We start from the raw sequence: 11,974 nt of genomic DNA on the forward strand, positions 1-11,974 counted from the left end.
TCTCCTGAGAGCTATGCCTGGACTTGAGAAACGGATGCAGTCGTGGAGGAATTTCCACATTCAGGGTTGGAGGAGTAGGTGGGGAACATGGGAAGCCTCTCTCACTGTCTCTGCTTTTCCAGAAACGCCAGCATCTCTGAGCAAGATGTTAATCAGTAATGGTCCCATGGGTCGCGCACTTTGGAATAGCAAATATTTGCTGCAGGCTTTCAGCTACAAACCTCAACCCCATCTTTGCCCCAAATGAAGGACCTTCCCAGGCACCCGGGGGCCACTCACTGGTAAGAGACAGCGATTGAAGGGATACCTAAACAATCTAACGAGGGATGGAAAGCAGCATTCTCGCCCTTGCTGGATGGGTTCTAGGTGAGGGGGTGGGCATCTAGCCAGTGCCCACGTCCACTCATAGACTGGAGAGGGCAGCAGTGGGGTGAGACGTGTGTTGTAGACACATGGGGCTTCCTCTGCAGGGCAGAGAAATGATGATGAGGTTTTTAAGTCTTGAGAGTTTGTGCCCAGAGCACTCACTGTTCAAGCCACACTCAACATCCTGGCTTTCTTCCTGCCCACAGCAAACCCCTTCCTGCAGGGCTGTGTGGGGGTGCTGCTCCAGGTACAAGCAGAGCTGAGAAGTGTGAGTGAGCTGTTGATTTCTTACCACTCGGGTCATATTTAGGATACATCCTTGGCATGCTTGGTGGAACCCTGGTGCTTGAGGGGTACCCTGCATACAGATTCTGTCTTGTTCCATAGATGGGACGAGGGATACATGGGTCTGTCCAGTAAGCAGCGAGCAGGGCACCATGTATTGCTGGGCTGCCACTTCAAACTGAAGGAGTAGCTGCACAGTAAGACTTGGCAACAGAAGGGGTGACATCTATTTGGGTGCTGGGATTTTCTGACCACTGTCAGAGAGAAGTGATATGAATTCAAGAGTACGCTACTGTGGGATTAATTTATTAATTGACAGAGTAGTGCTAAATACTGTACACAGGCATAGCTCAGAGATACTGTGGAAACTGAGGTTTCAGACTGCAATAACGTGAGTATCATCCTAAAGCAAGTCACATGAATTTTTTGGTTTTCCAGTGTATATAAAAGTTATGTTTATACTATACTGTAGTCTATTAAGTGTGCGATACTGTCACATCTGAGAAACAATATACACACCTTAATTAAAAAATACTTTGTTGCCACAAAATGCTAACCATCCTTGAGCCTTCAGTGAGCTGTGATCTTTTGCTGGTGGAGGGCCTCGCCCAGATGGTGATGAAAACGCAGTATCTGCGCAGCACAGTAAAACGAGGCAGACCCATATAGTGAAGGAATGGGCCAGGGGCCTTTTGGATACTGCAGGGGGTACTTACCCAGCATTTGCAATAAGGGTCCCCAAACACTGGCATTTAAGAAACACAGCAGAAGTCTTTCTTTCACTGAGTGAGGTAACGACTTGTGGCGGAATTCTGCGGTGCCATTTAGCACAAGCAAGAGCAGTGTACTGAGTCCTGGACCCAGTGTTGTTTTGTGCCAGGCACAGGTGAGGACACAACGCCCTGTGTCAGGGAGAGGAGGCCTGGGAACTTCACCCTGTCACCACACTTTGCTGCAGGTCGCCTGACTCAGAGTGAGAGTCTCTACTGCTGGGGACTCCTGTGAGGCCTACAGCCTCCCCTGCCAATGCCTACTGGGCCCCACCCGAGCCCTCCTGGGGCAGTGAACCAAGAGAGTGAGCATGCATCTCAGTGACCTGCCCAGCCAGCCTCTGGGTCGCAGACCTGGTGCTGTCAGCTGAACACCAGGAGCTGAGTGTGGAGACTGTCAGGTGGCCCAGCCCAGCCCTCCCGTGTTTGTTCAGACGGGAAATGTGCAGGTGCTCAGGAGCCAGGCTCTGTGCCCGAGGATGCGATGGAGCCCGAGAGGTAGTAGGGGCTGAACAGCTAGTGGTGAGGAGCGTGGGGTTTGGAGACTCACTGCCTGGGCCCGAAGGCTGGCTCCACCTGGGGTGGTAAGAGAAAGGACACACTTCACAGTCTCTGAGGACTAGAGGAGGTTAGCCCAGGCCTCAGGCGGGACAAGCTGGCTAGTCATTTCTGTCCTGGGGGCTCCAGGTATAGTGAAGGAAGGAAGACCTAGAAGGAGCTCTGAAACTGGGCCCCAGGCCTATAGGAGAGACAAGGGGCAGAATTCTCATCACCGAATCAGGTAGACTCAGCACTTTCCCTTTTCCTGGCCCTGATCGCTACTCAGACCCTCTACATCCCCAGCCAAACATGCCCCAGACTCAGTCCCCGAAACCCAGCTTGATGGGCTGCTATTGGGCCCAGTGACCAAGGGCAACAAATGAAGCAGACCAATAAAAGGTCTGTGAGCCTCCTGGCCCTGCTCTGACCCACACCCAGTCAGGCCTGGCACCCAGACCATGTCCTTTCCAATCCACCCCTTCTGGAAGGAAATGGAATGAGTAGGAAGTTGAGGGAGGCCAGGAGCTGCCCACAGGCTGGCAGGGGATGCAACCCAGAGGGGGTTTTGCTCTGTAAAAGAATCCCCTCCTCCTCGGTGAACCTTGGCCACCTCTTGCTCCCGGTCTTGCTGAGGGGACTCAGCTGCAAGAGTTGGAGATAAGCCCCTGCCCACTCCCAAAGGAAGGAAGTGGGTCACTGGAGGATTGGACCATCACACAGGGATGAGTGGCTGTATCGGGCATTAAAACCAATCTCTGCTCTATTTTCTCCGAGGAAGCCTTGCTGCTGAAGAGACGCGCTCTGGCCTCCACAGGTAACCAGATGAAGGCGATGCTGAGCCTGCTACTCCCCTGCCTCCTGGCCCGGGTGTGGCTGGTGCCTGGCTTGGCCTCTAGTCCCTGGTCGCCAGAAGCCCAGGCAGGGCTGGAAATTCTGCAGACCCCCACTGTCCCGAATGGGACCTTCCAGGGCATGCAGGCCCCTGCGGAGGAGCAGGAAGAGCCCTGGCTGACAGCCAGCGGGCACGAGCTCTCTTACGAGACCTCCAACTTGGGGTTCAGCCTGCTGCGCAAGATCTCCATGAGGCACGAAGGCAACGTGGTCTTCTCTCCACTCGGCCTATCCTTGGCCATGGCAACCCTGATGCTGGGGACCAAAGGGCAGACCAAAGCCCAGCTGGAGGACAGGCTCCTCCTGCAGACCCTGAACCAGACCAGGCCCGGGCAGCTGCTCACCCTCTTTCGGCGGCTCAGACAGCGCCTCTCCCACAACCGGGAGCTGGGCCTCACCCAGGGGAGCTTGGCCTTTATCCACAAGGATTTTGATGTCAAAGAGACCTTCCTGAATTTATCCAAGAGGTATTTCGATACTCAGTGTGTGACTGTGAATTTTCGCAATGCCTCACAGGCCAGAAAGCTCATGAATCATTATATTAACAAAGAGACGCAGGGGAAAATCCCCAAACTCTTTGATGAGATTAATCCTGACACCAAAGTAATTCTTCTGGATTACATCTTGCTCAAAGGTATTTTGATGACGCTCTGCTCTCCCAAAGCCAGTGGGTCTCTAACACCAGTCTCTTCCTTTCCTGTTTGGCCAGTAAATCGTTAACCCCAAATGATTTTCTGTGAACAGTTTTCAGCTTTCACGAACAGACTGAAATAGGCATCGACTGTGTATGACGTTCCAGGCGCAGTGCTGGGCGTGTTCATTCGATGCCCCTGCCCCGGTGACCCATGTGCTTGGAGTCCTTAGTTTTCCAAGCACCTCTACACGGCTCTCCTCACCTCTAATATTCTGACACAGTGAATCTTCTGGGCATGTGATCTCTGTGAGATTTAGGGTTACATCTTTGCTCCTTCACTTTCTCCTTTTGTGACCTGGGGCAAGTGACAGTCTCTTGTCCTCAGATTCTTAATATAGAAAATGGGAACACTCCTACCTACTGTTTAGATGAAAGTAAGGCTGAAAGAGGTGAGCTTGACCAAGGTCACATGATAAAGGGCAGAGGCCAAACTCAGGCCAGGGGTCCCGACACTCTCATGCCAGAACCTTCCTTCCCATCCTGCCCCTCTAATGGGGCAGGGGACTCAGGGACTTGCAGAGTCCAGAAGGAGAACATGCTTCCCGCTGGCCAGGCGACACCCCCAGGACAGAGGTCTGAGTGCAGTCATGCTGCTGCATGCTGGCAGCCTACCCAGGATCGTGTGGCTGTTTGTCAGCAAGGGTCCCCTTCTTGCAGAACCCTGAGCAGTGATGGGTGGGGAATGTCATTGCTCCTGCACACAGTGTGCCCTAACTAGACAGAGGGTGGGCAGAGGGCCCCTCACGTGGACGGAGCAGTGGGAGGCCCGCTCTCCTCCAGGCTGGAGCTCGCCACAGGGAGCGGGTGACCAGGCCACGTCCTGGCTGCTGCATCTCCGGTAGAGCCTGCGGGCGGTTCTGCCGCTGGGAGAGGCCAGGAAGGCTGGCCTTTGGGGAGTTTGTTTTGCCTGCCCGAGCTGTGGTCTGAACACACCTCGCAGGAGACTGCCTTCCCCGTTGGGGTGGCAAGGGGACTAGAGCCCTGGCGCTCTGTGACGTAGCCAGAGGGATGCCCCGGGAGGGTGGTTTCCACACCGAGTTCTCTTCCCACCTGTCCAGGGAGATGGCTGACCCCTTTTGACCCAGTCTTCACCACAGCGGACACCTTCCACCTGGACAAGTACAGGACGGTTAAGGTGCCCACGATGTACACAGTAGGCAACTTCGCCTCCACCTTTGATGAGAATTTCCGTTGCCATGTGCTCAAACTGCCCTACCGAGGAGGCGCTGCCATGCTGGTGGTCCTCGCGGAGGGAATGGGCGAGCACCTTGCCCTCGAGGACTACCTGAGCACCGACCTCGTGGACACGTGGCTGAGCAGCATGGAGACCAGGTACTGCACCCGGACGAGCCCCCCGTCTTCGCGAGCACTCGCTAGTTCCATGGTTGAGCGACCAGTGGGCTCCCGGGAGCAGGGGCTGCGAGGCCATTACCGCTCTGCCCCGCGTCTCGGCGCCTGGCTTGTTCTCTGCCCCGCATCTCTGCCTGGTTTGTTCCTTCCCTCGGCCCTGACTGGGGGCCCTGACTGGGCACTGACGTGCACAGCGGGGCCCTCTCCGAGCTTACGCTCTAGCGAAGGGAGACACCTCCAAGTGCAGAGAAGGCAACAGGGCACCGACAGGGTGCAGATAGGTGCCAGGGAGGGCCTCGCAGCGGAGGGGATGGGAAGCTAGCCCGAGCAGTGAAGCGGGACGTGCAGCTGTGCTGGGGGGAGGAGTGTCACAGGCGGAGTAGACAGTTCTGGGGTGGGAGCGTGCCTGCTGGGTTTGGGGGGCAGCAAGGCAGCCGGGGAGGAGATGGGGTCAGAGCCAGGGCCCAGGCACCAGGATTGTATGTTACAGGCCCCAGAAAGGACTGGGCCTTTCCTGAGGGAGATGGGCAGCCCCGGGGGCTCCGAGCGGAGCAGCAGCATGGGGAGACTTGCGTTTGAAAGGGCCACACGGCCCCTGCGCTGAGCAGAGACATCCTGGGGGAGCGGGGGCAAGGAGACCAGTCAGGAGGTCACTGTAACCACCTGGGTCATGACGTGCCCCTTGGGCTGCGGGTCGCAATGCAGTGAGGAGCATCAGGCGGACCCTGGGTCCCTAGGAAGCTGGAGGTGGCAGGGTTTGCTAGTGGACTGGATGTGGTGAGCGAAGAAGGAGGGGATAAAGGGAGCAGAGGGAAACAAAGTCAAGCTCCTACTCAGCAGCAGGCATTCTGGGCACTTCCATGTTCGCTCACTCAGTCCTCTGAATGACCTGGGAAATTGGTGCTATGTTTGGCTACACTTCACGGATTGAGAAATTGAGACTTCCTTAAGACTAACAGTATCAGTGATTAGTTTTCATGCTTTTCATTGTTGAGCCACAGAACTCATCTTTCAAACAAAGTAATTTCAAAGGAGAACTCCAATGTAAATAAAGTAGATAATATCAGCCTTTCTCTGGCTACAGGTAGGTCAGGGCTGAAAGTTCCCTTCCCTCCCCCTTGCCATCCATCCTGACTCCTGAGGCCCTCCTGGAACACTGGGGGTTTGCAGAATCCGGACACTGAATGCAGCCACCACCCTGCAGTCTGCAGGATTGCTGGGAGCAAAGAATTGCTGCAAGAAGCTATTTGGTTTGGGTTGTTTTTAAAACATAGGGAAATGGATGAAAAATACCGTATTCTAAAGAGAATGTGAGTCATTGGCTGGGAAATAAAACTGGCTTAGTAAAGCTGAAGTTATATTTGATATGCCAGAACTGTTTTCTGTGAGCTAGACCATTAGAAAAGAATGGAGTGAGCTATATACATACAGTCAAGTGAGGGAGACTTGGTCATTTAAATAACCTTGGAGGAAGGAAAGAGTGATGTTTTTAGAGTTTAGAGTCTATGGCTTTGTATCTCACCATTATATGTACTTGTACCACAGAAATATGGAAGTTTTCTTTCCAAAGTTCAAGTTAGACCAGAAGTATGAGATGCATGAACTGCTTAAGCAGATGAGAATCAGAAGAATCTTCTCGCCCTGGGCCAACCTGAGTGAACTCTCAGCTACTGCGAGAAATCTGAAAGTATCTAAGGTAAGCCAGGATCTTTTATTAGGAACCAAATCCTAAGTACCAAAACCAGCACATATTTTTGCAAATCATTTTAATGTTGATAAAATACCAAGTTATGGTAGAAACTTCTATTTAAATTCCAAAAACTTGAAATAGCACCCAGGGTGGATGTTTTGAGAATTTTTAGCTACTTGATTAAAACATTAGTTCAACTAATTTCTCTTATGTAGAGCTCTCCCTCTTGTCTCCCAAACGCTCAAGGAGAAATTCACAGACTCATTTAAAATTTCATGAAATTACACCACTTTCTAGATGAAGCAAACCCTTGGAAGTCATCTGCCCAACTTCCCGCCCCTTGTTGGAATCCCCTCTGTAATATCCCTATAAATAGCCCCCCTCCCCCCCCCCCCCCCCCCCCCCCCCGGTTTTTCCTCTCCTTCCTTTCTTCCTCCCTCCCTCCCTCCCCCTCTTTCTTTTTTTCTTTTTAAGGCTTCTAGTGACAGGGAACTCAACACTTCTTTGAAAAGCAGCCCAATCCACAAATGGCTAAAATTGTATTTGGGTTTTTTCATGTATATATATATCTATATAGATATATATATATAGACCCGAACCCCTCCCTAGCTCATACTCTTTGGCCCTTGTTCTGCCTCTAAAGCGACTGGAGCAAGGTTAGTCACCTGTCACAGGAATCTCTTCAGCTACTCTGCTTTCTCCTGGAAGCCCTCCAGGTTTTGAGGGGAAGCAGTCGCCTGTTGTTCACAGCAGCTCAGTGTGTTAGAGGGAACAGGCTAACACTCCGGGCCTGCTCACTAATGCCAGTAGTAACCCCCCGGTGGTTACTGCAACAGAAAATGTTCCAACGTTTCCAAATGGCAGCTGCATCTTCCCATATCCTTTCTTAGCTGTGGGGTTTGGTCAATATTTTCCCACAGAATTGCATTTTCTAATTCTGAGAGCTTAAAAATGGCACCCACCTGAGAGGACTCAGCAGGGTAACCAGGCTTCATCTCAGGGAAGGTGAGACAAATAAACATGACAATCCTACAGACCAGCACCTGCAAGACTTCCTATTTGCAAACGCACGGAAAGCTGAAGCGTGATGCTCTTTTACAGTTTAAATTGCAAACCACTAAATATTCTCCCTCTGTTTACTCCGGGAAGTAAATTTTCACTGTAGAAAATTAGGGAATCTTCAGTTCTTACATTGATTTTCCATTATCTCCTCTTATAATAATTATATTAGCATATCACCCACATAACATGAGATTCCTGGACAAAAGGCCTCCCAGCCATGACAGGTGGCCTGTGTACAGGCAACCAGAGTTCAGGAAGAGCTCAGGGACCCCAGGGCTTGCCCCAGGGACTCCTCAGAGCAGTAGTAGGTGCTGGGAAGCTGCAGCAGAAGACTAGCCATAACCCTCACCCCAGCCTGCCTGCCAGAAGGAAGGCCAAAGAATTCAGGGGGTCCAGGCAGCTTAAGAACCTTCTGAAGAGCACCATGTCCAATCAGGAATCAGAACAGCCCAGCCCAGTGTGGCTCAGCAGTTGAGCATCGACCTAGGATCCAGGAGATCGTGGTTCAATTCCTGGTCAGGGCACATGTCCGTGTTGTGGGCTCAGTCCCCAGTAGGGGGCGTGCAGAGGCAGCCCATCAATGACTCTCATCATTGACATTTCTCCTCTCCTTTCCTCTCTGAAATCAATAAAGATGCATTTTTTTAAAAAAAGAACAGAGTACATGTTCAGTAACTATCTGCTGATCTGACGCATGTGTGCATGGATTGGCCAGCCAGAGTCCTTGAGCCCACACCAAAATGTACTTCACATTTGGAGTCCTGGGGTCTCCTGCTGTTGTCTTGAGCTTCAAGGCAAGTGCCTGGTGTAACCTCAGACCATTCCTCTCAGCACAGAGGAGCCCTGTACCACTAATTCCCAGGAGCATGGCCCTGTGGGTAGGACCATAGCAAAAAATATCAAGGGGCTCAATTAATTCCTTCCTCCCCACTGCCACCCACATTGTTTCCTCTTCCAGGTTTTACTAAGAGCAGTGATTGAGGTCGATGAAAAAGGAACAGAGGCAGTGGCAGGAACCATGTCAGAAATTATTGCTTATTCCATGCCTCCCATCATCAAGGTGGACCGACCATTTCATTTCATGATCTATGAAGAAAGCTCTAGAATGCTTCTGTTTCTGGGCAGGGTGGTGAACCCAACTCTCCTGTGATTGATGACAAGCACGAGTACTCAGTGCACGTGGACGCTGAGTGTGAGGTATGGGAGCTCACGCAGGGTACTGGCTCTGGGTGGTGGGAGAGAGTGGCTCCTGTTCTTTGCTAGTGTGAGCCACTCTTAGATAAGCCAAGTATTAAAGTCAAGCTTACTTTAAGGAGATGTTTGTACAGTCTGTTTGGTATTTTAAGTCTGTTTCTTAGAGCCTTTGTTGTTGACTAAAGACCAGCTTGGGAGACTCTCTATACCTTTTGTTGGGGACCTGGACTTAGAAGAAAACAGTAGACCAGGACACTCTTTCCAGATGCAGCCTTTGCAAGGAAGACACATGCACACGCTCCACGGGTCACGTGCTTCACTCTATTTACTTCCCTCTGATGCAAAATAAGTGTTTTCTGGTATTCTATAACAGAATCATTTCCTGTCGACTAAAGTTAGAAAAACATAGCCATAGTCCATCCTGATCCCAGCATCTACCTCAATGCAGCCCAGTCTACACCATGGTGCATTAAATCACTTTGCAGAGGCATTAACTGAGCCACAGGTCACCTCATTCAGCCCCTTAATTTCACAAAAGACGGAAATAGGGAACCAGAGACAGGGTCACATTATGACTTTCATGGGCCCAGGCACTTTTGGGGTCTTTCCTCCATAAAAAATTAGATACATATATTAAAAACTAGATTTTATTGCCCAGCCGGTGTGGCTCAGCAATTGAGCATTGACCTAGAATCCAGGAGATGACAGTTCGATTCCCGGTCAGGGCACATGCCTGGGTTGTGGACTCAATCCCCAGTAGGGGACGTGCAGGAGGCAGCTAATCAATGACTGTTTCTCTCTTCCTCTCTCCCTTCCTCTCTGAAATCAATAAAGACATATTTTTTTATTAAAATGTTTGAATCACTCTCATTATTTTATTTTATTTAAATATATCCCTTTATTGATTTCAGAGAGAGGAAAGGAGAGGGAGAGAGAGAGAGATAGAAACATCAATGATGAGAGAGTCATTGATTGAGCCCACAACCCAGGCATGTGCCCTGACCGGGAATTGAACCCCGATCGCCTGGATCCCAGGTCGATGCTCAACCGCTGAGCCACGCCCAGCCGGGCAAGACATATTTTTAAAAATCAGATTTTATGACTAACTGCATTGGTATAATAATGAATATATTATGCACTGTATTTATCTTTATATCAGTGCAGTTAAAATATGTAACTTGCTTATTGCAAGAAGTGAAACACCTTCATGGGCCCCGAAAAGTATCCTGGGCCTTAGACACTGTGCCTAGTGCACCTAATGGATAAATCACATAGTGCGGCAATGGCAGGGTCTCTGGACTCCAGGCCCCAGGCATATTTCATTTTTCCTTCTTTCGATCTAAAGTATCTGGTGAGGTCCATCTGGACAGGCTGCATGTGCTCACCTCTCATTTACCCTCTGTGGTTAAACAGTATAAAAGCATGGGCTCTGCAGCAACGTTAGCAGGAAACTAGCAAACACTCCTGGCACTTTTTTTTTTTTTAATACATCTTTATTGATTTCAGAGAGAGGAAAGGAGAGGGAGAGAGAGAGATAGAAACATCAATGATGAGAGAGTCATTGATCAAGCCCGCAACCCGGGCATGTGCCCTGACCGGCAACCGAACCCCGATCGCCTGGATCCTAGGTCGACGCTCAACCGCTGAGCCATGCCTGGCCAGGCCTGACACTTTCTTAAGCAGTCATTTTCTGTTACAGAGACAAGAAGATACTTTAGGAGTAAATTCTGAGGCTCGCAAATAGAGCTAACTAACCTTGGAGCGTCAGCTGTGTCAACTAAATGCCTAATTGGATTTTTGTGTGCTACCCAATTGTATACCTAAAATTAATTTATTGATTAGTCATCTTAACTATTAATTGAAATCAGAGTGCTGTGTGCTATATTAATGTGACTAGGCAGTAATATTAAGCAGCAGTATAAAGACTGACTTTCATCGTTCTAAACCTGGACATTGATTCTTTCCTGTCTTCCTTTCAAGGGCCACTACCTGACAATGGTAAGGAAAAGGCAATTCTAGGACCAAGAAAGAGAGACAATAGAGGACTAACTCCAACTGGCAATCCTCAGCGGCTTGTTAGCATTCATTCATCAGGTTTATTTGTGGAAAAATACTAGAAAGAGAACTAAAAGGGAGTTCAATCAAATTACCCACTTTTAAGAGATGAAATTTAGGAAAAATAGACTATGAAAACAAAATATGCTTGGAAATAAATATGGCCAAAGCCAGTTATGGAAAGGTTCATTACTACTGAAGGATTCAGATAGCATGCAGAGCAAGCTCTCCCCTCCTCTCCCACACACAGCGAAACGGTAGGGGCATAGCGATGGTACCTAACACATTGCTCTTTAAGGCAGAAAATGCCCTCGTCTCTATTTTTCAGAAGTTCTAATATCCCCACATGTGCTTGAAGAAGTTCCCAAGACACTAGGTTTCAGATTTTCCAAGCATATGTGCATGGTGAAGAAATGCAGACCAATGAAAAGTGTAATAAATGATACAGAAAACTCAGGGTTTCAACTGAAGGAGAAAATCTGATTATAACAAGGCTTCGCTATATCTAAGTGTCAGGTTTTCAAAACTGTTCCTACGCAGACAGACAGACACCCACATACACACAATCTCTCACATGCTATAATAGCTGAGAACAGATTATTGAATTAACCTAATTCCTTTATCTTCGCTGTAAAACTCCTACTCAAGCTGAACAGCCTGTTCATTTCAATTCAAACATCTCATGTTTGCCAACCAACTGCAAGGCAAAACGGCCCCGTCCCTTCCAGAGTACGGGGTCTGAGCTCAGGAAGTCAAATAATGGAAATGATTTTCAGATATGTCTGAGGTTGTGGAAGAAAATCTCTATAAGCTCCTTATTTTACCTCTGAAGAAAAATCCTTTTAAGCCCTATCTCCACTTCTGCCAGTAAAATTGAGTTCTACAGGTCTGTGCTTTTCTTGTAATGCTAACCTGTGGAGTTCCAGAACGTCTCCTTAAAAATGCAAGTGTCCACAGTTAACAGACAGGTGAAGGTGATGTCCCTATTTCCCGGCAGTTACAGGTGGAGAGCTTTCTCTGTCCTATGACTAGTTTAAAGGAACTATCTGTTAAGTTGTTAATTAAGGACTTTTACAA

The 11,974-nt window shown here is 49.5% G+C and overlaps 1 protein-coding gene across 1 annotated transcript; it reads left to right on the plus strand.

Moving 5' to 3' along the window:
- The first annotated feature begins 243 nt into the window (after positions 1 to 243).
- SERPINA10 (serpin family A member 10) lies at positions 244 to 8,798 on the plus strand. The gene is made up of 5 exons (XM_016212492.2): positions 244 to 281; positions 2,736 to 3,486; positions 4,605 to 4,878; positions 6,442 to 6,592; positions 8,607 to 8,798. Exons 2-5 carry the CDS (start codon positions 2,784 to 2,786, stop codon positions 8,796 to 8,798), a joined length of 1,320 nt encoding a protein of 439 aa, XP_016067978.2. The 5' UTR covers positions 244 to 281; positions 2,736 to 2,783.
- Positions 8,799 to 11,974: the final 3,176 nt, after the last annotated feature.

Source organism: Miniopterus natalensis, chromosome 1 (genome assembly GCF_054644295.1).
Source record: "Miniopterus natalensis isolate mMinNat1 chromosome 1, mMinNat1.hap1, whole genome shotgun sequence".
In the NCBI taxonomy this organism is placed as follows: Eukaryota; Metazoa; Chordata; class Mammalia; order Chiroptera; family Miniopteridae; genus Miniopterus; species Miniopterus natalensis.

Coding starts and splice junctions, on each gene's coding strand:
- SERPINA10 (XM_016212492.2), top strand. CDS start 2,784: ATGAAGGCGATGCTGAGCCTGCTACTCCCCTGCCTCCTGGCCCGGGTG. Junction 3,487..4,604: donor GGATTACATCTTGCTCAAAG/GTATTTTGATGA, acceptor CCACCTGTCCAG/GGAGATGGCTGACCCCTTTT. Junction 6,593..8,606: donor GAAATCTGAAAGTATCTAAG/GTAAGCCAGGAT, acceptor TTCCTCTTCCAG/GTTTTACTAAGAGCAGTGAT.